Source organism: Puma concolor, chromosome C1 (genome assembly GCF_028749965.1).
Source record: "Puma concolor isolate L17-30 chromosome C1, mPumCon1.1.hap2, whole genome shotgun sequence".
NCBI lineage: Eukaryota > Metazoa > Chordata > Mammalia > Carnivora > Felidae > Puma > Puma concolor.
Genome location: NC_141674.1, coordinates 43,857,443 through 43,885,340, shown reverse-complemented (window position 1 = coordinate 43,885,340; position 27,898 = coordinate 43,857,443). Strand labels below are relative to the sequence as shown.

The window sequence follows — 27,898 nt, the reverse complement described above, 5'->3', positions numbered from 1 at the left end:
CGTAGATTTGGAGGTGGGGCGGAAGGCGGCAGTTTCGGGGCGCGGGGTGGGCTCAGGGCGGAGCTGAGGAGACGGCGGAGGCGGAAGCGGCGGCCTGAGGGGCGGGGAAGGGGCTGGCCCCGGAAGGCGGAGGAAAACCTGAAAAGAAAACAGCAACAAGCTGAGCTGCTGTGACAGAGGGAAACAAAATGGCGGCGTCGAAGGGGAGCCTCTGGGTCAGGGCCCAACTGGGGCTCCCGCCGCTGCTGCTGCTGACCATGGCCCTGGCCGGAGGCTCGGGGACCGCTTCGGCTGAAGCGTTTGACTCGATCTTGGGTGATACGGCGTCTTGTCACCGGGCCTGTCAGTTGACCTTCCCCTTGCATACCTACCCCAAGGTAGGGCCCGTCCGAACCGGGCTACAACCCTCCCCTGGTTGCCCATCTCCGCTCTCCCGCACATCTGTCAGCTCTGGGAACCTGGGTGTCGAACCCACACCCTTCAACCTCTGTCTCCCACCTGTGTAACTCCTGTTTTCTTCCCTAATTCTACCCCACACCCCTCTCCTGCTGTAATTAATGGGAAGTTTGTGCTGCATCTACTCTATAATATGGGCTGGGGGGAGGGGGGACTCAAAGATGAAAAAGACAGGACTTCTTTCTTCTGGAGCTTGCGAGGCGGCTGGGGAGGAGGATATGGATGATTAATGCAGGGTATGGATGATTAATGCAGGGTCTTCACCTTCAACGAGCTTAAGGGACGGTCGCGGGGGAGGAGCAGATATGCAAACCCACAAAAGATTAGTTCGTAACCAATGTTTACTGAGCGCTTCTCCGGGCTGGGAGCGCACAGTCTGTTCTGGGAGTCCGACAAGTAGACAATTCCACTGTGGTATGAAACGTATTAAGTCAGCCCTAGGAGTGGTGAGACGCCCAGGAAGGGCTTTCTGCTTGTGTTGAATTACTGCGTGCAGGACGCTGCCACTAGGGCTTTGGGATGGCTTAGAGAAGAAGCAGTTAGGTTTCTGCATTCAAAGAACGTAACCGTTCAATGCAGAAGACAGGGGGGATTTGTGGTGCGAGTATAGAAATGAGACTGCCCCTGGGGCGGGGGGGTGGGGGGGGGTCAGGGTCCCAGTTTACGGAGGGGAGTGACCCAGCTTTCACTCCTTGTGCACCCGTCTGTGATGCCTTTCCTTTAATTCCATTCCACTCCTCAAGCTGTTTTTTTCAGTTTAGGAACTCTGTTTACTCGACATGGTCAATTGCGTGGCGACTCCCCACCCTTTCCCATATGTAATTTTGGATCTATGCTCCCCTCCCCCCACTGCTTTTTTTATAAGAGCTTTTGCTCATGTTTCTGGCCTTTTTCTCCTTGTTTTCCCTTCATCTCTTCTGTGCTGTTGGCTTTACCGTGTGGCTAGCCCTGTTTGCTCTCTCAGACTACAAAGTGACCATGAGGACAGGGTTACTGAAGTTTAGGATGTTTCTTATTGGCAAAATACTTTCAGGTCTTTGAAATGAAAAGCTCTAAATGCTTTCACTTCCCCTATATCTTGCTTACTGCAGGATTTTACATGGCATGAGGATTATCAGTTTTCAAGAAAAAGTGTGGGAGAGATTACCCTAAAGTTTTCAGTCAGACACTAATAGAGCAATCAAGAGAGAAATGAGAAATTCTGACTTCCAGGCTTAAATCAGTGTGTACTGCCCCTAAACACATTACTTTCTTCTCTGCTTATAAACCTCTCATCAAGATTGAGGAAACTCACTAATATTGATTTGGCCTGGCATTGGGCGGAGACTTATTTTGTAACCTAGTGTTTGGTTGTGGTTTTTTTTCCCCCCCTTTTTGAGCTTTTCTTAGCAAACTTGTAGTGTGACCCAGAATGCTGGGAGAGTAATTAAGTAATAGAAACATTTCTGGAAACTTCAGGTACTTTTATAATATCCACAGTTTAACAATTTTTAACAATTGATGTGATATCTGTAAGTCATTTTTGCTTATTTATTAAAGCTGTTCTCACCAGGAACTCTAAGTCATCTGGCTCCCTGTATGTTAGATCAACTTAAAATCTATTAACTGCCTACTCTCTGTGAGCCAGTGTGATGAGAGAGTTACACCCATTATCCCTGATTCTCACAAGCATGCAAAGTAGGGCTTTACAGTTGAGGCTCTGAAAGGTTAAGTGACTTGTCTAAGGCCACATAGCCAAGAAGTAGTGGAGTAGTAGGAATTCAGTCCTAAAACTGGCTACAATGTGCTGCCTTCTATTAGTAAAGTTATATTTAAAATTTTTAATTTACTTCACTGATTTCTGTTGGCCCTCTGAATTGTTGTGCTTTGCAGTTCAGGAAAAAGCCTTGTGTGTTACCAGAAATGAGATGAATTTAGAAGCTCACATAGCCTTTCTAGTCTGGTATGTGCAACTGGAAGATAGGGTCATTTTAATGACTCTTTTTCAGAATTAATTATTTGTTGCAAGAAAGTAGAACACTTGACCTGTTTGTAAGTAATTATTTTAAAATTACTATGTAGTTACCATTTCACTTTCCTCAGCAGTGCAATTGTGTCATTTGTCTGGATCCAAATAGGAGAGACCTATGTTAACAACAAAACTAATTAGAACCAGCTTGGTCATTTTTTGTCGTTGTTGTTTAATGTTTATTTTTGAGAGAGTGGCGGGGGGAGGGCAGAGAGGGAGAGAGACACAGAATCTGAAGCAGGCTCAGGCTCTGAGCTGTCAGCACAGAGCCTGATCCAGGGCTTGAACCCACGAACTGCAAGATCATGACCTGAGCCGCAGTGAGATGCTTAACTAACTGAGCCACCCAGGCATCCCGTGCAGCCTGGTCGTTTTTAAACAGAGTGGGGGCTCTGGAACCATATAAACCTGTGTTCCATTCCCAGCTCCACTTTTACTGTGTGTTTTTGCTGATCAGTTAACTTCTCATGACTTCATTTTGTCAGCTGTAAAAAAACAAACAAAAACAAAAACAAAACCCTGACACCTGGCAGAGCTGGTGTGATGATTAAAGATAATGTATGTGGCACTCTTATCACAGTGCCTAACAGATAACAACAGGTAGTTATTTCTTCTGCTATATGTCATAAAACCCGTTTGGTACCTATAGTATCAGTGGTGCTGAATAATGAGAATAGTTAGCTCGACTTAGCTCTGGGAAAGAAAATGTATATATTCTATAGATAGTATCATTGAAGTGCCTTCTAATTATTTATCTGGTATTTGTTTTGGTGGGGAGCACCATTTCCTTGTGCTCTAAATCAGAGGAGATATATTTTAGATTAGTTTGCCAATAATTTGAGATACATAGAGCATGAAATATTTACTTAGAACAATAATATTATGTAGTACATGAAACACTTAGTTGGAATAAGGATATCATTCTTTTTTTTTTTTTAACGTTCATTTATTTTTGAGACAGAGAGAGACAGCATGAGTGGGGGAGGGTCAGAGAGAGAAAGGGAGACACAGAATCCGAAACAGGCTCCAGGCTCTGCACTGTCAGCACAGAGCCCGACGCGGGTCTCGAACTCACGGACCGTGAGATCATGACCTGAGCCGAAGTCGGATGCTCAACTGACTGAGCCACCCAGGCGCCCCTGGGATAGGATTCTTAATAGCTACCGACTGAGTACCTACTCTGTGCTGGATATTGTATAATACTTTAGGTGTTAGCATGGTGCCTGGCACATTGTGGGTACTCGTTGAATATATTATTGTTGTGTCTATTTATTAGATAGTATAGCATAATATTCATGATATTGTGGATATAAAATATATAATCCCCATCATAAGATTGATTCAAGAGTATTGTCCCCAGCTTACAACCAAAGAAACTGAGACTGTGAGAGAAATTGTCACCTTCCCAGGATTGTACAGAATAAGTGGTGAGGCTGAGCTTCAAACCAGGACCGATTCTTGGACCCTGGCTCTTTTCATCATGCCATACTCCCTTGAAAATGGGACTGGAGGGCTTATTGGCTTGGTTTAACAAAAGAAAACATACCTGAAAATGAAATGGCATGCAATATAGCTCCTACTAATGAGCTCAGGCTTCCTCTGCAATATAAGAAAACGTGTACTCCAAATACGTAAGAGAATTCTTCCACTTTTCCAAAGCTGCAAAAGCTACTCAGGTATGAAATTTATCTTAACTGTTAAAATTCTTTCAGTTTCGCCTTAACAGTAAATGCAGCTAGAACCGAGGTCCAAGTATATGCCACCTTCAAAGTCGTCTGATAACAACTGCTTAATATTAGACTGCAGCCATCTCTTCTTAATGGATTGTTGCTGCTGCATAAATTTTACTGATCCTTCTACTGGAAAGAAATGCATACCTTTGTGTTCATTGGTTGCTAACTGGTATATGCACATGCTGTTTGCTTCCTTATTAGGTGCCTGCCAATTTGTACACAGTGGATCACACAGTAAGTTGAGGGGGTTCCCCCACATGTACTGGTTTGTTTCAAATACTGTATATATTTCCTCTAAGAAAAACCTATCGAAGACATCATTAGTCTTATTAAGCAGCTAACATTTTCTGGTAATGAAAAATCTACCCTGTCCTGAGCTCCCATAGATATACAATGATGCCTACAACCGTTGTTTTGTTTTAAAAATCTGTTATGATTAACACTACTACCCTTTACTGAGAACCATTTGTGTCCCAGCCACTATACTAGGAATAGGTATCTTCCAGCATTGTTGAGGGGTTTGGAGATCATTTATAGCTATTATCCCCTTTTATGATGAGAAAACTGAGGTTTAAGTAGGTAAAGTAACTTCGGCGGCATCACTCACCCAGAGGATTTTAGTCCAGGTCTGGCTGATCCTAAAGGCCTTTCTCATATGCCACACTGTTGCTCTCGTTTGTGTTTTCAGTTAAAGTAAGCCAAGTTTCAATAACCCTTTCATGTAAACATTTTTATAGCTGTGTGCCTCACTTTGTGGGGGCCTTTATGACACTATTTGCTATGTGAAGCCAGTCATACTACTTTTTCTTGAGAAGCCTGATGATTTGTATAAATATTTATGTGGCAGAAGTATGCTATTCATCCTAAGGTACTTGCTCACTCATTTCCACCTCTGCTAAATTTCTGATGATGTCACTGTTGTTTTTATCTCCAATTTTTTCCCCATAAAATGTGACCTTGGAATATTGGAAAAAGGTGATACTTTTACCCAGTAGGCTTTTTTCTTGGGTGTCACTTTTAAAATAAGAAACTAAAGCCTCTTTATATGGCAAAGGTCTTGGGTATCAATCACCTGGCTCCTATCATATTTCTTTCAGTTATAAAATTTTATTGGACCGTTTATAATAAACCCTACTAACTTTGCTTTCTTTTTGACCTTCTTTTCCCTGAGAGAAAAGTACTGTTTTATTTTTTGGTAATCCTCCTTCTTCTTGAACTCCCTAGGAAGAGGAGTTGTATGCATGTCAGAGAGGTTGCAGGCTGTTTTCAATTTGTCAATTTGTGGATGATGGAATTGATTTAAATCGGACCAAAATGGAATGTGAATCTGGTAAGATGCTATGCTAATGATATCAACAATATATAACATTCTGCTTTCTTTGGGTTATGTTATGCTCTTTATGTCTTTTCCTCAGAAAATGGCAAGCATATTGTTTAAACTAATTTCGTGCATATTTTAATTATTATGAAGTCAGAGTTGTAGCAGCAGCTGCTAGAAATTTCACGGGCTTTAAATTTCATCTGTAGGAGTCCCCGCTGTATGAAAGTAGAGTGTTCCTATGAAACCTTTCATAAGCCACAATGGCATAAAGCAAAGCAATTCCCCTTAATTTACATGGAAAAATTTTTGAGTGCTTTTAGACCCAAAAAATAACCTCTCTTAGGCTTTTCTGATACTTTAGGACACATCTTGCTAACGGATGCACAAAATAAATCAAGATAAAACACAGATGCTCACACAGTTCAAAGCCATGGTGGCCTGACGCTGAGATGCTGAGCGTAGTTCCCAGGGAAGGAGGTTGGTGGTGCCGCTCTTGCTGCTTGAGCGTGCGCTGCCTCTATGGGGGCTCACTACGGAACACTTGCTGGACGCTGTTTTCGCTTTCTTTTTTGAAAAGCACAAATCCTCTTTTGATTTCTTTTGGTTAGCAAAAATAGCTATGAACTTCCGAAAAGTAGGGGATACTTCTGTTTGTTGAGACAATATTTATTTTGTACTATGGATAGGACACCTTTGTTTAACCAAGCATTTGGTTTAAATGCAGTAGTAATTACCCTTCTCATAATTCATCACTACCTTCTCAGTGGATAGTATAATTTTCCAAAGCCTTTCAATCATAGGCCAGTTAATTTAGCTCCAAGTTTTTGTTTTTTTTTTACTGAATCAGGCCTTTGACTCACTATTTAATAGTGTATTCTTTGTGGGTCATGCCGATAAAAGAAGTAACCAAAGTCTTTGTCATCTCTTAAACCACTGTTTTTACCTTTTGCTGAAAGAGATGTGTTTAATAAAAGAAGCCTGTAATCGAGACAAAACTGACATTTAACTTTTTAAAGAACTGTAATGGAATTTTCTCCATTCATTACATCATGCTGTTTCCTCAGTGTAGCAGGAAGTACCTCTCTTCTCCCTATCACTATGCCATGACTCCTATCCAGTCTCCTTGGTATCATAACCTTACTTTTTATGGCTCAGTCTCCTAACTGGCCATCTTTTTGTTTGCTTAGTGCAGTTCAGTTTATGATCTAACACCTTTGAGAAGTATATTACAAATGCATGACTGGGTTGGAAAGAAATAAAAGATTGTTATAGTGGTAAAGTGTTCTTTGTCACAGGAAAGAAATGGCTCTAGTGAGCTAAATGAGAGGGTATATACTCATTTCAACTTCAGAATCCTACTATAGAACATTTTCTAAGTTCAGTTTCTCAGAATTTAGGGTGTTAGGCTGATTGCTTTGTTTTGTTTTTCCTTGCCGTGGGAATACCCTTGATTCTTAGCGAAGTGATCTAATTCTTTACAGTAATATCATACATTTGTGTCGATCATTAAAATATATTGTTTTGTTCAACTCCATGAAGTAGGTGATGCTATTTCCATTTTAAAAATATAGAAGTCAATAGTTGGAGAGGTTAAACAGCACAGGCCAGGTCACATACACAGCCAAGTGTGTATGGAGCCAAAACTTATGCCAGACCAGTGTTTTTTCCACTTTACAGCCTTAGCTGTGAGGATTCCCTTATTATGAATGTTATCATATAGCCTGAGCCTGAGTGTGTAATCAGTAGATTTATACCCGAAACATCAGACATGTGAGAGGTAGAAGATATGGGGTTTATTAACAATAATATATTTGCTACTATTACCAAATTTGAGAATTCATATTGTGCTTTTTAAGTATAAGAAATTTTTATATAAAATGCCAAGTCCCTTCTTTTCTATCCTTCCCCCTTTTCTTTTCTTCCTTCTTTCTCCTTTTCTTCTTTCCTCTCTCTCTTTTTCCTTGTAATTTGACTGTTTTTCTCTTACAGCATGTACAGAAGCATATTCCCAATCTGATGAGCAATATGCTTGCCATCTTGGTTGCCAGAATCAGCTGCCATTCGCTGAACTGAGACAAGAACAAGTACGAAACAATACTGCCTTTCAAAATTGCCTGCTTAAATTGCACTGACTTGTATTGAAGTGTTTATCGCCCACTTGATACTATTTTAGTGTTATATTTTATAATTAGTTTTCAGCAAACAAATTGTATGTTTGCAAATAGAAAACTCAACTGCATAATTACTTTTGTATAATGCTTTACTGTTAAAAGTTCCAAAAGTTCTGTTCACATCCATAATCTCTTTTGTTTTTTCTCTCGGTCCACTATATTATCCCCATTCTGCATATGAAAAAACTGAGGCTCAGAGAAGTTGATAGTTCAGAGTCATTTTTTTCCACCCCAACTGCCATTGCCTTACTTCCTTAAATCATCATTATTTCTCATCTGTATTACTAAGCTTCCAAACTATTTTCCCACTTTACCCGCTTCTAGTCCATCCTTTAGTCTTTGTTCAGATGTTTATTTTCTAAATGGAACTCTCATCATGTTATTCTCCTATATTATATTCTTCAGTACCAGTACCTCCCATTACGTACAGGAGTAAGTCCAAACCACTTATCACAGCCTGGCTCCTGATTTCCTCTCTTAAGTCATCTCTCTTCCCCACCCCTCATACTCTGTCCTCCAAACATACTGGAAAAAATTTGTTCAGAGGAAATATACTTACATGGTAAAGAACTCAAAAGGTAAAAAGAGTATGTAGTGAAATATCTCGTACCCCTGTATCTCTTAATCATTCAGTTTTTCTCCATTAATGTAGCAAGTGTTACCAAGACAGGTATTTTATGCATATACAAGGAAACAGATATTTCTTTTTTTAAAATACAAGTATACACAAAGAATGTCTAATCATTCTTTTTTTTTTTTTTTTAACTGCATAATCCATTATAGATGTGTCTATTTAAGCAGTCTCTTATTTGGAAATGTACCTTGTTTCTAATCTTTTTCATTTATAAGCGATGTTGCCTACTTTGCACATTTATACGAATAGAATAAAACCAGTCAAATTGCTGAGTAAGAGGTATCTATTTTTAATTTTGAGAAATAGAGCAAAATTGCTCTTTGTGGAATTTTACCAATTTTTTTTTTAATTTTTTTTTTCAACGTTTATTTATTTTTGGGACAGAGAGAGACAGAGCATGAACGGGGGAGGGGCAGAGAGAGAGGGAGACACAGAATCGGAAACAGGCTCCAGGCTCTGAGCCATCAGCCCAGAGCCTGACGCGGGGCTCGAACTCACGGAGGACCGCGAGATCGTGACCTGGCTGAAGTCGGACGCTTAACCGACTGCGCCACCCAGGCGCCCCGAATTTTACCAATTTTTTAACTCAAGGTATAATTCACATACTATAAAATTCACCCTTCTAAAGTATTCAATAGTTGTTAGTATATTCACAAAGTTATGCAACCATCATCACTATCTAATTCCAGGAATTTTTATCACCCCAAAAAGAAATCCCATACCCACTCCTTTCCTCCTTCCCCCCTTCCCCGACTCCTGAAAATGTACCACTTTTAAGGTAGTTTAAATTTATGTTTCTCTTATTATGATTAATGTTAAACATGTTTTCTAATTTTTAAGAGTCATTTTTTTTCTCTTAATTGTATACGTAGTGGACAGTTCTTAATTTTTACAGTACGATGAGTTATTACGTGCTTCTGTTTCTTCTACTCTCCATCCTTCTATTGAATCCCCTTGATTCAGGGCAGGTGTCATTTCCTGTGTGAAGCCTTAACCACTTCTCACTCTGGTTTGGGTTAGGTGCCTCTCTCCATATACATGTATTACCCTATTTTTAACCTCTGTCCTATATAGATTACACAGATTAAACACAGGTGTACGTTGATGTATAAAATACACATGGTCCCTGATATCCTAAAATTTATAATCTCAGTGAATACTTGTTTGGTGAATTAATCAATGAAAGATTTCACAGCTATTAGTGGGGAAATTGGATCATGAATATAGGTCTTTTGATTCTAAAAACTGATCTCTCACCCCGTAATGCCTCTCTTGAAATACAGCAGAACGAAAGCTATCTCTAGAGTTCAGCAAATGGTATCTCATACTCGTGCTCTAGAGGGGCCCACTGCTGCTAATAAATAAGCAAAGAAGTCAGAACTGGGGGAATGAGGACATGAAACCAATTAATGTTAAAATGAGTAGCTTATATATTAGGAGCTGAATATATATAGCCCATAAATACTCCCCTCACCCTGCCCTATTATCAGATGTCTTACATTTTATGCATATATTCTTTTGATTGATTTTTTTTCCTTCCCCTTTTCCATCAGCGTTCATTGTAGAATGATTTATTTTAAATTTTTTTAATGTTCATTTATTTTTGAGAGAAAGAAAGTGCATGCAAGTGTGAGCAGGGGAGGGGCAGAGAGAGAGAGAGAGAGAGAGAGGGAGACACAGAATCTGAAGAGAGAGAGAGACACAGAATCTGAAGAGAGAGAGAGAGAGAGACACAGAATCTGAAGCAGGCTCCAGGCTCTGAGCTATCAGCACAGAGCCCAATGCAGGGCTCGAACTCACAAATGGTGGGATCATGACCTGAGCTGAGGTCAGATGCTTAACTGACTGAGCCACCCAGTCGCCCCTAGAATGATTTATTTTACATGAAAACATGTAAGATGAGGATGGTATAATTTCTCCCTCCCCCTTCTATCTCTTGAGTCCTTGCTAATCCTTTTTTAATCAAATCTTAAGATTCTCCAAAATGTATTTTGGGACCTAATTCAAAAGCCTGATAGAGGTGACAGGTAGTTTATATGTGTGTTTGGTGATAAAGTAGCCTGGGATATTAAGCTTTATCACAGTTAATTTGCATAGATAACTAAGAGTTTAATGCTAGTAGAATCACTTAACTTTTTATTCTCTGTCTCAATCAGGATTTGAGGAATGTTGATTAAGTTTGTTCTCTTGAATATACATATATAAAAATAATATATGATTTTATTTTATTTTTTTGAAGCTCATGTCCCTGATGCCAAAAATGCATCTACTTTTCCCTCTAACTCTGGTAAGGTCATTCTGGAGTGACATGATGGACTCTGCACAGAGCTTCATAACCTCTTCCTGGACTTTCTATCTTCAAGCTGATGATGGAAAAATAGTGATATTCCAGGTAATGACTATGCTTCATAGATTCATCTAAATACTGACAAGAGTAAATGTATATGTCTTAAATGAATGTGTTGGCATAGCGCCATATACATCATCAAATAATAATTACTAATTTGACCTACATTAAAACATTGGCCATCAGGGCACAGTGTGACTTACTCTTCTCCCATTGGAAGCCTGTGGAAGCCCCGCTGATCCTTATCTAACAAGAATTCTGAGTCTTCTAAATTTTATAGTGGTTAAATTGATGAAATGAAACCACTAGATATGAGAGATAATAATAAATATACTTTGAATGTAAATAATGGCATGTCTGTATATCACATATGGATATTAAAGAAAAGCAATATGACATAATTATTAGCTTTTATTATAGTGCTTTTTCTCATAATTCTTGTAAGAGCTTGTTAAAGAAGCATATTGCCTCCTAGAGAAGTAACTTTTCTCCTACCTCATTATTTACCATGTGATGTGATGATAATAGCTGCTTTTCTTGAAGGTTCTTAGGTACTAGGCATTTACATATATTATCTCAAATCTTTGCATACCTTCCTGAGGTTGTATTATCCCTATTTTATTGATAAGGAAATAGTCTAACTTTTTAAGATCACCCTGCCAGTAGGTAACAGAATTAGACTTAAGACAGGTCACTTTTCGCTCTCAGGCACATATCACACCCTACGATGCTATCTTCCTTTTTTTTTTTTTTTTTTTTTAAATTTTTTTTTTTTTTCAACGTTTATTTATTTTTGGGACAGAGAGAGACAGAGCATGAACGGGGAGGGGCAGAGAGAGAGGGAGACACAGAATCGGAAACAGGCTCCAGGCTCCGAGCCATCAGCCCAGAGCCCGACGCGGGGCTCGAACTCATGGACCGCGAGATCGTGACCTGGCTGAAGTCGGACGCTTAACCGACTGCGCCACCCAGGCGCCCCGATGCTATCTTCCTTTTAATTTGGTACTTAAATTCCTCAAATGTACCACAAACTATGTTGTGGCACTTTACCCCATGTAATAAAGTAAACGTTTTAATATTGCTAATAGAATGGCTCACTGTAAGGCTACCATGTAATTTTTAGCACTATCCTGAGTCTTGGGTCCTCTGTACATAATTTGGTAATAAGTAAAACACAAAAGGACTTTTTTCTCTTTAAATTTGTGAATAAGTTCTGTGTCCTAAAGCTAATTAGCTTTTAAAGCTTGAGTTGAATGTGAGAGTAGAGCCCTCATTCATTCCTGATTGGATGTGAGATTAGCTTTGTTTCTTTGTATCAAGTGTAACTACAATGGAGAAACCCCCACTCCAGGGGGTCTGTGCTCCATAGAGGATGTAAAGTATGGAGTGTTTAGCTATAATGTATGAGTTACTCATACTGAGGGAAGAATGGAATGTTTCAGATGAGAAAAATAGAGATAATACTAGTGTAGCCCAAAATTTCAGCAGCCTGCTAAATTATTCTTTTTTCAACTAGAATTAGAACTCATTTTTGCAGGGTATGATATTTAATGCAGTATGTTGTCATTTGTCCCTGCTTTTTAATTTTTTTAATGTTGTCAGAAAGTTAAACTGACTAGATACTTGATGATGCCAGAAATCTGTCTGTTTCTTTGCAAGGCACTCGATCTGATGTTTAGGAAGTGCAATTAAAATATATTGTGGTAAATGTGTTTTATTTTTTATACCATACTTCTGTTACTTTTTCTCAATTCGAATGTTTATACAGATGATGTGTTATAGAACTTGTTACTTAGAAAAGCATAAGAAGTACAAATGGCTTAATTGCTTTCATTATCATTTTAGTCTAAGCCAGAAATCCAGTATGCACCACAGTTGGAGCAAGAGCCTACAAATTTGAAAGAATCGTCGCTAAGCAAAATGTCCTGTAAGTTTTATTTCCAGTAGCTTGGGATAACAACATTAGCAAATCTGGTTGTGGTCTGGAATTAGTTGTATGATTATTCTTACACTAGTAGAAAGTGAACAAATAACTCTTAAAGAGTGGTTCTCAAACTTTAGCTTGCATTAGGATCTGGAGAGCTTGTTAGAACAGATTTCTGAGCCCCACTTCCCAAGTTTCCAATTTACTAGATCTGGGATAGGACCTGAGAATTTGCATTCCTAACAAGTTCCCAGATTTTGTTGATGCTGCTGGTCAGGAGATCACACTTTGAGAACCAATAGTATAAAAACATGTAATTGGCTTTGAAGGATATTTTGACTATAAACTAGTAAGATATTGTGATATTTCGTAATATGCTAACCAAACAGTGAAATCAGCCTGAAGGTGTGAGTTCCTGTTCTATTTACTTTTAGACTAGAAATAAATTTTAACTTACAGGAATATAAAACATCAACCTAAAGCTGAGCTCACCTTTTAAAATGTACTGGCTCATACCTTATTTTAGATACTGATTTAATTAATTTTCTAATTATTTTGTAATTAGAATTAAACAGAATGTAATTAAACAGAAAGCAACGTCAGTAAGAATTTGGAAATAAAATAGGAAATCCATAACGTGGTAGAATATCCATTTGGTTTTTAATGTGCCGGAGGAACTTGCATTCATTATCAACGTATCAGATTACACTTATAAAAACAACTGGGTGTCTGTACAGTGAATGTATCTACGGGTAGTCATCTGAGGCTAGCCCTTGGGATACAGGATGCCATAAATTGTACCTTGTTATTTCAGCAGATCTGCAAATGAGAAGTTCTCAAACACATAGAAACTATCTTGAAGATGGAGAAAGTGATGGCTTTTTAAGATGTCTCTCTCTGTACGTATTCCTGTTTATTTATATGTAGAGGAGATAGAATCTGGCTTGTAGCAGATGCATTCCTTTTTATTATTTTAAAATTATATTTGGGGTACCTGGGGGCTCAGTCAGTTAAGCATCCACCTCTTGATTTCAGCTCAGGGCACGATCTCCTGGTACATGAGATCGAGCCCTGCATTGGGCCCTGCACTGACAGCGCAGAGCCTGCTTGGGATTTTCTGTCCCTCTCTTTCTGCCTCTCCCCACTCGTGCGCACACACACTCTCCCTCTCTCTCAAAATAAATAAGTAAAATATGAAAAAATAAAATTATACAAGCTGCTCAAAAGTAAGAAACTTTTTTAAAACCCTTTTCCTACCAAACTTGTACTTTGGGATATTTTAGTTTGTTTAAAAGGTAATATACTACTGTAATAAAACCCAAGCAGGTAGTTTTTTTCACAATACCAAAGCATTTTTGTTCTTGTTAAGATTCCTTGATTTATTATGTTAAGAAATGTGCTTCTCCAGATGTTTAAAATAAGCTTTAAAGTATGTCTGAATGGTTTGGGGTTGGATTTTGTTTCTATCTACATAGCCATCTGGGGCACCTGGGTGGCTCAGTGGATTAAGCGCCTGGCTTCGGCTCAGGTCATGATCTCACAGTTTGTGAGTTCGAGCCCCACATGGGGCTCTGTGCTGACAGCTTAGAGCCTGGAGCCTGCTTTGAATTCTGTGTCTCCCTCTCTCTCTCTGCTTCTCCCCCACTCATGCTCTGTCTCTCTCTCTCTCCTTCAAAAATAAATAAAAACATGAAAAAAATACGTATGCTTCTTCTCCATAGAGTTCTGATGTGAGCTCTCCCCCTATATCCACCTCCATCCCTCCAAAAAAAAAAAAAAAAAAGATAAAGACAGTGGCCTGGAGCACTTACTGATAATCATCTACTCACCAGACAAAGCATTTGGTAAACCAATGCCTGCCCTCACGGTGTGTATACTCCAGTATATGCTGTTCTGTCTCAAGTGTAACACTGCAGTAGTTAAACTGTCCACTTCTGTCATTTCTTACAATAGAAATAGTTTCTCGACAGGTTTTGTCAGGTATCAGTAGGGTTATTTGGCACCTAAAAATTAATACCTTTTACCAAATTCTTTAAAGACTGGGTAAGAAAATGGGGCTTTAACTTTAAATTTTCCCTTCCTTTCATCTCTAAACCTGCTTTGGACCTTGGCAGAATATGGGCAATTTTTCCTCTCTCTAATATTTAGGATCTTTGTTGTAGTTTGCTGGTCTTAGGAAACCTAAGTAATCACCTAATCTTGAGTTACAGCTTATTCTCAATAATATACTACCTGATAGCTTATTGGTGACACATTCTTTAGCATTTTATCATTATATTTCATGTAGTTCTTTTAAATCTAACATTTTAGAAGTAATTTTGTAAATGTTTAATTTATGAAAGAAGTAACTTTATAGCTAGAGTTTTAATGCCTAGAAATTTCTGTGCACAAACATGAATTACAATAGTATTCTACATTTTAATAAAAAATACTCTTTTTTTTTTTTAATGTTTTCCCCCCCTCAGTGAGCTCATTTGGCTCTTAGAACAGTACACTGTGATAAGTAGGTGGGTCAGAGGTGAATTGCCCACCCCTAAGGTTATATATACCCACTATGTTAAAGTTCAAACCTAGCTTTTCTAAACCTACATCTTTTACTTGTCCTGTTCTGCTATAGTTGTCTTTTCTAAAGGGTCATGAGTTTTCCATGATGAATGCAAGATCACTTGGCCAGTCAGTGGAATCTGGCTCTTCACTGCAGTGCTTTTTATTGTACTGTATAGCTGTTATGGAGGTACCCTTAGCTTCTAGAATGGAAATTGAGGTCAACTCATTTTTCCACTTGCCGTTTCTTCTCAAAGAGTCTATTGTGTACCAAGAACCGTGTTAGGGACTTTGAACCTAAAGAAAGAATTTCAGTCTCTGACTCTATGGAGTTCTCAGGTCTAATATGGTAGAGACAGACATGCAAACCGTCAACAGTGGTGATTGCTGTGTATCACATACACATACACATCTCTCATATACAGAATACAAGGAATATACCTTCAAAGGGAGGATTGACAAAGGAAATAGAAATAAGTCTTAAATAATGAATAGAGAGTTTTGCTAGTTGTAGCAGATTTAATTTTTTTTCCAGTTATGCTGGCTTCCTACTAAATACATAAAGTGTATTACTATGTATGGAGAGTCAGGAGAATCGGGGATTTGACCAAACCAGGTGGACAGGAACTAGATAGGAGCAGGCAAGTAATCAAATCTAAGTATTAGGAAGAGGCTTCTATGTGAAGGATAGAAGATCAGATTGGAGAACTGTGGTAACTCCTGAACAGAAGAGAGAAGAGATAGTTGAGAATCTGTAGGATCGTTTTATTGTGGAAGTTGAAGAAGCAGATTGATTGTACACTGAGCCCCTGTTTTCTGGCTTAACTAGTTGTCACTAGAATTCAGATATCAAGTATATTCTTCTCATTTCGTGGAAGGAAATTCCTTAGTACTCGGGTTAGGGCCGGGATATGTAAAGTGGGTGTTGTTGTTGTTGTTGTTTTTTTTCCATGAAAAATGTTGTCTACTGTTATCTTGCTAAATTGGAATACTTAAAACATCATATAGACGTTCCCTGCTTTTAGATGCAGTGCATTTTTCAGTGTCCACCTCTTTTGCCCACACACAGTGACTCCGCATACCTTTCTTTAGCATGTTCAAGTGTTGGCAAACCATCAAGTAAATGGGTTACAGTGGTAAGTATAGACCTTTTATCAGGCAGTATCGGATGAGCACAGATGTGAAAATCAGACTACCTGCCTTAAGTATCACTTTATTCAGAACTGGACTACTAGATATTTAAAAATAGCTTGACTTTTGTTTTTATTATTGTTTGGCAAACAATAGGTCAATTATAGAAAAAACTTCAGTTGCTAATTCTTGTAACTGGCCAATTTTATGATATTTTAAACATAAGAGAAATTTAACTATCTCTTTACTAAGGTATGCTATAATGGGTACAGAATGTCTCATAATAGATGCGCTTTTGTAAATTGGTCCATGGGTTCGAACCCAGCATTGGGCTCTGTGCTGACAGCTCAGAGCCTGGAGCCTGCTTCAGATTCTGTGTCTCCTTCTCTCTCTACCCCTCCCCCACTTTTGCTCTCTCTCAACAATAAATAAATGTTTTAAAAAAAAAAAATCTAGGGGCGCCTGGGTGGCGCAGTCGGTTAAGCGTCCGACTTCAGCCAGGTCAAGATCTCGCGGTCCGGGAGTTCGAGCCCCGCGTCAGGCTCTGGGCTGATGGCTCGGAGCCTGGAGCCTGTTTCCGATTCTGTGTCTCCCTCTCTCTCTGCCCCTTCCCCGTTCATGCTCTGTCTCTCTCTGTCCCAAAAATAAATAAACGTTGAAAAAAAAAAATTTAAAAAAAAAAAAAAAAAAAAATCTAACAAATAGTTTTAAAGGTAGTACAGGGGCGCCTGGGTGCCGCAGTCGGTTAAGCATCCGACTTCAGCCAGGTCACGATCTCGCGGTCCGTGAGTTCGAGCCCCGTGTCAGGCTCTGGGCTGATGGCTCAGAGCCTGGAGCCTGTTTCCGATTCTGTGTCTCCCTCTCTCTCTGCCCCTCCCCAGTTCATGCTCTGTCTCTCTCTGTCCCAAAAATAAATAAAAACGTTGGAAAAATTAAAAATAAAGGTAGTACATGTGAAGTTTTTTTTTTTTTTTTTTTTTTTTTTTAACATTTATTTATTTTTGGGACAGAGAGAGACAGAGCATGAATGGGGGAGGGGCAGAGAGAGAGGGAGACACAGAATCGGAAACAGGCTCCAGGCTCCGAGCCATCAGCCCAGAGCCTGACGCGGGGCTCGAACTCACGGACCGCGAGATCGTGACCTGGCTGAAGTCGGACGCTTAACCGACTGCGCCACCCAGGCGCCCCGTGAAGTTTTAATTGTATTATTAAACTAAATACATCAGGTTGATTGCCTTTAATTATTAAGAATCTCCTTCTTTTTACATTAGGAAATTTTAACATGACTAACTTGTTTTTCAGTAACTCTGGATGGATTTTAACCACGACTCTCGTCCTCTCGGTGATGGTACTGCTCTGGATTTGTTGTGCAACTGTTGCCACGGCTGTGGAGCAGTACGTTCCCTCTGAGGTAAATTTAATTCCAGCCCTTTGGCCGTTTGAAGTATGAGCCATATGATTTACTGTTTTGAAAGCCTTATTTGTTAACTAGAGGAACAAGGCCTCTCTGTTAATGGAATGAGAGATTAGGTGGTTTTAATAACACAGATGCGTGTCGGCACCCATGGAAATGGCAGGTTTGCAGCAGAAGAATCACTGTTCCCAGTGCTCTGTGATGCTACCAGAGTGACACATATGTTGGCTGGTTTGAGTAAGGTGTCTCTCTCTTTCCCTGGTTTTTTGAGCATAGAGAGAACCTGGTGATACCAGTTTCTAAGGTGATATGTAAGAAGGAAGACTTGTAGAACTACTTAAAATTTTAAATTAATTGCCACAGATGTTCAGCAGGAATTGCTGCTTTAGAAGTGACATGGCTGGAGTATTTGGTTTTGAGTTACTGAGTGCTGTAATCTAACCCTGACAGAGGTGGAAGACGATTGTGACTTCCTTGGTAATTAAAATTTAACTGGCCCAAGAAACCTAACTGTGTAAAGGATTTTTGTTTGCGGAAAAGGCTATAATTTGGTGACTCAACTTAGCTTTCAAGAAAAGAAAGTTATTTATGTGACTGTGTAGAGAATAATAATGTCTGTTGACATCAAATCCAACTGAAAGAAACTTTAGTTTTCCTGTGCCTCCAAAGTGTAATAGAAAAAGACTTAAAAGAAGAAAGAGAAATTAAAATAGAATCGAATAAATAGTTAGGATGTGCCTACCATGGTGCTTGAACAATAATAGCCTTATCTGAATAGACTAGAAAGGTAGTTTTTAAAGATAGGTTTTATTTAATATAAGGTTACACATGAGTAATGATTATGATATTTCATATTTTTTGTTAAGATACTGTGTGATACAAGCAGCTAGAAACTGGGACAGGATAATGTTGGTAACTAACATTTAGAGTTCTTTAAAATGTTCAAAATATTTTCACATATCTTCTATGTCTAGCAATACTCTCGAGCAGGTTTTCTTATCCATTTTGTAGATGAGTAAATAGGCTTACAAAGTCTAGGTGACTTTCCTGGATTTGCACAGCTATGAAAATATTGAGGCTGGAATTCAGCTCATGTCTTTTGACTTGTGACTCCTGTTTTTTTTCCTGTATACATACCACCTTTCCCATGGCTAATAAGGTGGCACAAATAGGAAACGTATAAAGTGTTAAGGAAAGCACAGTCTGTGTGGAGATTGTCAGGGAGGGCTTTTGGATAATGGGGGTCTTGACCTGAATTTTGGAAAATGGCTAGTAAGGTATAGGTTAGCAGAGAGAGGAGGATGGATAATTTTCCCAAGTACAGGCAAGAATAAGCTGTCAGTGACGGACTGTAAGGAATTGACTTAATTAAAAGAACTTAGGAAATTAAACAAAATGAATAAAGTTAGGATTAGGAAGAACCTTGAACTGTGGAAGTATTAGAGAATGAGTAAATTTCTATAGAACTCATCTGTTTATGATATGAATATACTAATAACATCCTCTGGCTACATTATCTACTTGTGTTCTTGTTCAGTTCTGTTGTCCATATTTTACTCATTTTTTTTATTCCTGATAAAACCGAAATTACTTATGTAACATAGGAATGCCTTGGCCTGTTCCTTTAGAGCTGCCCCATGCTCTCTCTAAACCCTCGTGACAACAAAGCTACAAACCTCTATTACTAAATCTTTGTTGATCCCCACCCACCCTGTGGCACTTCGTTCCTTGCTTTTTGTATGTCAGCACAGCTCCTTCTCCTTACTCCCCATAGAGATTCCATAGAGATTGGTCTGGAATCCCCAAGATTCCATAGAGATTGGTCTGGAGATTGCCGGGAAGGACTGAATGGCTGGCCTCAGGCAGAATGTACTTTGTAAGTCCACCACAAGCTGGATCCTGGTTCCCAGGCCTGACTGACGTTGAGCACTTTCTCGCAGACACCCTTCTAGGTGTTTTACCTGAATTGGCACATGGAGTCCTTTCAGGAACTCTGTGAGATGGCTGCTGTTATCATTCCCATTTCCCAGGTAGGAAGACTGTAAAAGAGAGTGTTTAATTTCCCTAGTGTCACCTACCAGTAGTGGTGGAACCAGAATTTAAACCCGGGGAATCTGACTCCAAAGCTAGTACCCTGAAGTGTCTTTAGTTAGCCTGAAATCATAAACAGCAGAGTTGATTATGTTGTTCATCTCAGGACTGATCTCCCCATGGGACCTCTTTGACACTAGGAAGATAGATACCACCCAGACCACGTGGTTCATGTTTTTGCGCCAGGATCTTCAAATTCTCTCCTATCTAAACAGTTCATAGGTGGACATTTCATAGTTTTTCCTCTCTTATCGCCTTACTTGACTTAGTGGAGATGACTGCTTCTCATCGTGGCTTTGGTTACATCTTATAGACCTGGGGCTCTTTCCCTCCCTTTTAGATGACTCTTGATCTTCTCTTTTGTTCAGGTGTTGTCTCTGCTCTGATAAATTTTGTTTTGATTGTATAGCTTTAATTCTGTGAGAAATTTTCTCTCCTGTTTTCCAAGTTCTTTGGGGAAACACCTCACTTGTTGCCACATATGCCCCCACACGCTTGTGATCATAAAACCTAAGGCATCAGCACCACGCAGAGTCCTGTGGGCAGCTGGTATATTCCCCCCAGATACCTGCCATATGGATGTTACTTTCTCACCCCTCTCTAGAACTCTACTGCATATCCTTAACAATCAAAATTATGGCTCCATCTTCAAAGGACCTGTGCTTTTCTAAGAAAATAGATTTTCTAGAAAAACGTGTGGAAAACAGCCGCTTAGATTCTCTGCTCTTAGGCTTTACTTTGTAATGCGAATCCAAACTTTGGCTAAGTAATAATGTAGTTTTAACTATTGTTTTCTCATTATAAAAATTGCATATATTTACTGTCGAAATTTATAAAGTATGTATAAAGAAACAAAAAAGTCAGTCACCATCCAAAACTATCATGGTGTTTCCATTTTAGCAGATTTCTTTTCAGCACAAATAATTTTTAATATTGGGAAACCTGGGTGGCTCAGTCGGTTAAGCGTCCGACTTTGGCTCAGGTCATGATCTCATGGTTTGTGGGTTCGAGCCCTGTGTCGAGCTCCATGCTGACAGCTCAGAGCCTGGAGCCTGCTTCAGATTCTGTCTCTGGCTCTCTCTGCCCCTCCCCCACTTGTGCTCTCTCTGTCTCTAAAATAAATAAACGTTAAAAAATTTTTAATAATAATAATTTTTAATACGTATTGTTAATATTTTGTTTCTTGTTTCAAAATATCTCTGTCCCTGGTATTTGTTCCTCTATTTACTGTAAAAAATAGCTGAAAACTTAGCACGAGAAAAATTACTTGGTTTTCTTGGCCAAAAGCCACCTATTTTAAAACTTTACTTTCATAAAGCCTTTTTGTTGATTTTATTATTGAAACACAAACTATTTCTGACCCCTCTCCATAGTAACAGGAGACTTCATTTTAAGTTCCACAAGTATAACTCACGTGTGAGCCATGTTACTTACATGTTGTTAAATTACTTACATATATAATCCTGTGTGTTTGTAGGAAATCTTAAGTCTGCTGAGAGTCTCTCTTCAGTACTGATCTGGTATCTGAGAGCTCAAACATGAAATATAAAAAGCTTCCTTTTCGGTCACTACAACAAAGCTTTAAATTGTGGTTAAGAGGTCAAGAGTGTGGTCTTAGAAACTTATGAGCAGCTTTGTTTTTCTTATTTAGGAAAGCTCTGTAATAATTTATCTTTAGCCTGCTTTGCACATAGTAGGTACTCATCATTTATCATTTGATTATAATGACCAGAAAGAGTTGGCAAAGAATTTCATTTGTTTGGTTGATCTTGAAGCAGTGTCATTTATAAAGATTTTGATTCTCTTTTCTCTCCTTTTTTCCTATTTCACAGTTTTTATGTCATTTTTGAAATTTCATGGCATGACGCTTTCTCTTGTTGAGCTATCCATTTAAGATAAAGAGTCGTCATTCATAGTGGCCCTTGTCAGGAAGGTCAAACTTGACATGTGAGATCAGGATGTAGCAGTATTGGATTTTTCATTCCTAGAGATCAGAGGGAAATTTTCTGTTGCAACAGATGGTGATATAGATGCTGTTCAGTGTTCCCATCTGTGTGCTTCCTTTTTTCTTATTTTTCAAGATCGTAATACTCTGATTTCAGGCGGTCAGTTAGAAAGGGTTTTATCTCTCTTGAGCAACTCCTGTGCAGCCTCGTTGCAGAGTGTGAGCCAGACACAGTCCCTGCCCGCCCTGGTCTGTAGTGCATGTAGCTTTTCTCCTTTATGGTGCCTGAGATAGTGTACCAAGAGTGGAGAAGATGGAGACTTTTGCCTTCCAGGCAGAAATTGCCTGATTCTAATTTCTTGTCATCAATACTTTTTATTCCAACAAGGAAGTTTTCCTCTGGGAGTTGATCAGTAATGCTTCTGATGCTTTGAACCAGATTCACTATGAGAGCCTGACAGGCCCTTCCAAGTTGGACAGTGCTAAAAAGTTGAAAATTGACATCCCAGTCCCAAGGAACATAACACTGACTCTGGTGGACACAGGCTGGCATAACCAAAGCTGACCTCATAAGTAATTTGGGAACCATTGCCAAGTTAGGTACTAAAGCATTTACGGAGGCTCTTTAGGCTGGTGCAGACATCGCCATGATTGGACAGTTTGGTGTTGGCTTTTATTCTGCCTCCCTGGTAGCAGAGAAAGTGGTTGTGATCACAAAGCACAATGATGATGAGCAGTATGCTTGGGAATCTTCTGCTGGAGGCTCCTTCACTGTACATGCAGACCATGGTGAGCCCATTGGCTAGGCTACCGAAGTGATCCTCTACTTTAAGACCGGACACAGTACTTCGGAGAGTCAGGTCAAAGAAGTGGTGAAGAAGCACTCACGGTTCATAGGTTATGTTATCACCCTTTATTTGGAGAAGGAACAAGAGAGAGAAATCATTGATAATGAGGCAGAGGAAGAGAAAGGTGAGAAAGAAGATAAGGATAATGAGGGGAAGCCGAAGACTGGAGATGTAGGCTCAGATGAGGAGGATGATAGCAGGAAGGACAACAAAAAGAAAATAAGACTTAGGAGAAATATATTTGTCAGGAAGAACTGAACAAGACTAAGCCCATTTGGACCATAAACCTGATGATACCACCTGATATGCAGAGTTCTACAAGAGCCTTACCAATGACTGGGAAGACCGCTTGGTAATCAAGCACTTACCTCTAGAAGATGAATTGGAACTCAGAGCATTGCTGTTCATCCCCTGTTGGGCTCCTTTTGACCTTCGAAAGCAAGAGTAAAAAGAAAAATAACAAATTCTCCATCTGCCATCTGTTCATTATGAACAGCTGTGATGAGTTGCTATGGGAGTATCTCAACTTCATCCATGGTTGTGGTTGCCTCTGAGTACCTGCCCCTCAACATCTCCGGAGAATGCAGTAGAGCAAAATCTCGAAGGTCATTTGCAAAAGCATTGTCAATAAGTGCCTTGAGTTTTTCTCTGAGCTGGCAGAAGACAAGGAGAATTATAAGAAATTGTATGAGCCAATCTCTAAAAAGTTAAAACTTGGAATCCTTCGAGACTTGACTAATTGACAACTCCTTTCCCAGCTGCTGCACTGTCACACCTCCCAGTCTAGAGATGAGGTGAGTTCTCTGTCAAAATATGTCTCTCACATGAAGGAGACCCAGAAGTCCATCTGTTACATCACTGGTGAGAACAAAGAGCAGGTTGTCAACTCTGCTCTTGTGGAGCAAATGTGGAAGCAGGGCTTCAAGGTAGATGACCAAGCCTACTGACTATACTGCACGTAGCAGCTCAAGGAGTTTGATATGAAAAGTCTGGTCTGTTACCAAGGAGGGCGTGAGCTACCTGAGAATGAAGAGAAGAAGAAAATGGAGGAGAGTAAGGCCAAGTTTGAGAACCTCTGCAAACTCATGAAAGAAATCTTGGATAAGAAGGTGACAGTTTCCAGTAGGCTTACGTCTTCACCCTGCTGCATTATGACTAATGCACTTAGCTAACGCGGAACAGATCATATCCCAGGCACTTTGGGGTAACTCTACAATGGGCAGTAGGATGGCCAGAAAGCCCCTGGAGCTTAACACTGACCACCCCATTGTGCAGACACTGCACCAAAAGGCAGAGGCACATAAGAATGATAAGGTTGTCAAGGATCTGGTGGCGCTGGTATTTGAAACTCCACTCCTGTCTTCTGGCCTGCCACTTGAGGATCCCCAGGCCCACTCCAGCTGTCTCTACCTCATGGTCAAACTAGGCCCGGGCATTGATACAGATGAAGTGGCAGCACAGGAACCCAGTGCTGCTCTTCTTGATGAGAGCCTCCCCTTGAGGGTGACGAGGATGCCTCCCGTGTGGAAGAAGTAGATGAGGGGGCGCCTGGGTGGCTCAGTTGGTTAAGTGTCCGACTTCGGCTCAGGTCATGATCTCACGGCTCGTGAGTTCAAGCCACGCGTCAGGCTCTGTGCTGACTGCTCAGAGCCTGGAGCCTGTTTCAGATTCTGTGTCTCCCTCTCTCTCTGACCCTCCCCCATTCATGCTCTGTCTCTCTCTGTCTCAAAAATAAATAAACGTTAAAAAAAAAAAAAAGTAGATGAGGAGTTTCTGCTTGCAGAAGTTGTGCCCTCAGCATAGTGTCCCCATGGCTCTCCTAGTAGCCCTGAGTGGCTCTGGGCTACCTCGTTCCCTCTGCTGATACCTAGTGGGTTTTTTCCTCTCCTGTCTTTCTAAGGCAGTATCTAAGGGCCTCAAACCCTATTTCTTCCCACATTTGACATTAGGTTTGGATGTATGTTGTGGGGGGTTTTGTTTATTTTGTTCAGAATTCTAACTGCAAAATAAGATGCAGTTTTCTACAAAGAAAAAAGGCTTTTAGAAGACTCCTAATAACATTCATGTTAGTATATCACATACATTTATGAGTAACTTGATATGGGCCAAGCTCTGTTCAAGGCACTAGAGATACAATTGAGAATATTATGATCAAGATGGAATGATAAAGGCTTCCAAGACCTGGGAAGTAGAGTAAATATGTCTTAAACTGTAATAAGGGGGCACCTGGGTGGCTTAGTCAGTTAAGCATCAGACTCTTGATTTCAGCTCAGGTCACGATCTCGTAGTTTCCTGAATTCAAGCCTTAAGTCAGGCTCTGCACAGTCAGCACAGAGCCTGCTTGGGATTCTTCCTCTCTCTCTGCCCCTCCCCTGCTTGTGTTCTCTCTAAAAGTAAATAAATTAAAAAAAAATTAAAAACTGTAATAAGCATTATTTTTTTAACTTAAAGAAGACCAAAAACCGTGCTGTTCTGAAGTATTAAGTCTGATAAGAGTCAGAAAATCAGAAAACAGTGTAAATGCCACAGCTTTTAAATGCAAATTCTGTTAAGAAACTGAGTTTGAGAGATTTAAGTAACTTATCCATGATCCCATAACTGGTTAGTGGCAGAACGAGGCCTAAAACCCAAATACACGTTTATTAATTTACTTTTTAACTTGTAGAAGTAATAATGCATGTGAATTAAATTGTCTTCCTTTTCTTCACTTCTCAGATAAACCAGTTAATAGTTTAACAATTTTTCCAAGTAGCTGCCACTTTTTAATTTTATCTTCCATTTTTATTTTTGTCTTTGATCTTCTATTTTATCTTCCATTTTTTGTTTTATCAACTTCAGACATCATCTAAGGTCTTCCTACTGAAGAATGAGGAACTTGGTTCACTTATACTCTGTCCCACCTCACCTTGTCTCTCCATGCTCTTGTTTTTGTAATGTTGAATTTTGTTTTTTCAACATTTATTTATTTTTGGGACAGAGAGAGACAGAGCATGAACGGGGGAGGGGCAGAGAGAGAGGGAGACACAGAATCGGAAACAGGCTCCAGGCTCTGAGCCATCAGCCCAGAGCCCGACGCGGGGCTCGAACTCACGGACCGCGAGATCGTGACCTGGCTGAAGTCGGACGCTTAACCGACTGCGCCACCCAGGCGCCCCTGTAATGTTGAATTTTGTATACTTCTAGTGATTTACTTGAACTCCTCATACTTCCTTACCTTCTCCTTTCTTCCCGTAGTCTATCTCTCAGTTTTCATTAGTTATCATGACCCTTGACAATAAAATGTAAATATTAATTATTTATATATCCCTCTGTGCTTTTCTAATAGATTAGTTTGAAAAATTAAAATCCAGGGGCGCCTGGGTGGCTCAGTCGGTAAGTGTTCGATTTTGGCTTAGGTCATGATCTCATGGTTCGGTAGACCCCACATCAGGCTCTCTGTCAGTGCACAGCCTGCTTCAGATCCTCTGTCCCCCTCTCTCTCTGACCCTCCTCCCACCCACCCCCCACCCCTACATGTGTGCTCTCGCTCTCGCTCGCTCTCTCTCAAAAATAAAAATAGGGTGCCTGGGTGGCTCAGTCGGTTAAGCTTCCAGCTCTTGATTTCAGCTCAGGTCATGATCTCACAGTTTGTGAGTTTTCGTCAGACTCTGTGCTGACAGCATGGAGCCTGCTTGGGATTCTCCTTTCTTCCTCTCTCTCTCTGCCACTCCCCTGATCATACTCTCTCTGTATCTCTCAAATAAATAAAAACTTTTAAAAAATATTAAAAACATTAAAATCCAGTAGATAGCATTTACTATATGATTATGTAAATATGCAAAATAGAACGAAATACAGTGGTGATTAGAGTCACATAAAAGCAAATGTAAACCTGAATTACTTAAAATTTTCCCAAGAGAATCTTCCAAATATCTCTGCTTAATGGAACCTTTTATTGTTTTGTTCTAGCCTTCTTCTCATTTTCTAAGTCATCTCAACTGCTATTGTTTCTTGTATTCGGTGTGTTTTGCTTTCTTGAATTCTTTTATTTTGCTGGAGTACTTTCTTAAGTAGTTGTTTTTCATAAAGGATACTTGGATGGTAAACTTATCAATTAACACTTTTGAAAAGTTCTCTGTTGTACCCTTATATTTAATTGGAATTTGAGAATTCAGAGTAGTCACAAAATCAGTATACCTGCTGGTTACAGAGTGTCCATATACTCCCATTCATTTCTCTGCACACATTTTACACTTACCCTGTTCTAGGTAGCTTCTTCCATGTGGATGTTTGAGATCACTGAAACCGGTCCTGGTCACTGCTTCAAGGTCTAAATGCCATTAGGGTCGTGAAAGTATCTCTCTCGCCGTGCCCCAGAGCAAATTAGCACCTGTTAGTTCTGGGGTTTAAGGAGGCCACAGCAAGTCAGATTTATGTCCACTGAAACCTGAGCAATTTTTCTTGATACTCAGTCGCTATACCTCTATGTATTTTAAGCTGGGACATGTGGAAAAGTTTTCTTTGGCCATCCATTGGGAGCTGAATCACTTATCAGTAACATTGAGTAAAAGCATTCTTCATTCTTGAGGATGTCGGTAGAGTTTTTGTTTTTGTTTTACCAAATACCTGTAGATTAAATTACTATTTGAGGATGTACTCAGAGAGGTTCTTAACTATTGTAATACGCATTGATTTTCTTTTGCAGAAGCTGAGTATCTATGGTGACTTGGAATTTGTGAACGAACAAAAGCTAAACAGATATCCAGCTTCCTCTCTTGTGGTTGTTAGATCTAAAGCTGAAGACCATGAAGAAGCAGGGCCTCTACCTGCAAAAGTGAATCTTGCTCATTCAGAAATTTAAGCTTTTTTTTTTTTCTTTTTTAAAGTAAAGGGTAATAGACATCTAAATTTCCCTTCCTCATAGAGCTTTTAAAAATGGTTTCATTGGATATAGGGCTTAAAAATCACTATAAACTGCAAATAAAGTTACCCAGATCTGTGAAGACTGTATTTGCTGTAACTTTATCTGTAATTTCTTTTCTAGTAATTTAAGAGACAGATATTTGAGATTGCATTTTTATTTTACTAATATCTGTAGCTATTTTATTATTTACATTGTTTTGTTGTTTTTTTTTTCTTAGCCAAATTGTGTGAGTTGATCATTGCTCTTCCCCTCCTCCTACCATGATAGTATCTGTCGTCTTAGTTGATAAACTGAATACTCGGTAGGATTTGATGCTTCTGCTCAGAAATGGCCCACAAGCTGTATTTTGAAATTTAGCAGGAAATGCCCTTTATGACACTACATTTTCAGTTGTATTGACTGAAGTCATTAAAATTTTATTTGAATAA

At 39.6% G+C, this 27,898-nt stretch overlaps 1 protein-coding gene and 1 pseudogene across 4 annotated transcripts; both read left to right on the top strand.

Moving 5' to 3' along the window:
• Positions 1-108: 108 nt before the first annotated feature.
• Positions 109-27,898, top strand: TMEM59 (transmembrane protein 59). Of its 4 annotated transcripts, none has more exons than XM_025934989.2 (9): positions 109-377; positions 4,399-4,431; positions 5,422-5,527; positions 7,508-7,602; positions 10,563-10,715; positions 12,516-12,597; positions 13,409-13,493; positions 17,572-17,680; positions 27,252-27,898. In XM_025934989.2, exons 1-9 carry the CDS (start codon positions 189-191, stop codon positions 27,405-27,407), a joined length of 1,008 nt encoding a protein of 335 aa, XP_025790774.2. In that variant the 5' UTR covers positions 109-188; the 3' UTR covers positions 27,408-27,898. The 4 variants fall into 4 exon arrangements, with proteins under 4 accessions (XP_025790774.2, XP_025790775.2, XP_025790777.2 ...); XM_025934990.2 differs by having other exon boundaries at positions 110-377; positions 13,412-13,493; XM_025934992.2 differs by lacking the exon at positions 4,399-4,431 and having other exon boundaries at positions 111-377; positions 13,412-13,493.
• On the top strand, positions 17,687-25,719 carry LOC147578025 (heat shock protein HSP 90-beta pseudogene; annotated as a pseudogene).

Excerpts from the sequence above, each read along its gene's own strand:
- TMEM59 (XM_025934989.2), top strand. The coding sequence starts at position 189 with ATGGCGGCGTCGAAGGGGAGCCTCTGGGTCAGGGCCCAACTGGGGCTC. Across the intron at positions 4,432-5,421 it reads TGTACACAGTGGATCACACA|GAAGAGGAGTTGTATGCATG; the intron begins GTAAGTTGAGGG and ends TGAACTCCCTAG. Across the intron at positions 17,681-27,251 it reads AGCAGTACGTTCCCTCTGAG|AAGCTGAGTATCTATGGTGA; the intron begins GTAAATTTAATT and ends TTTCTTTTGCAG.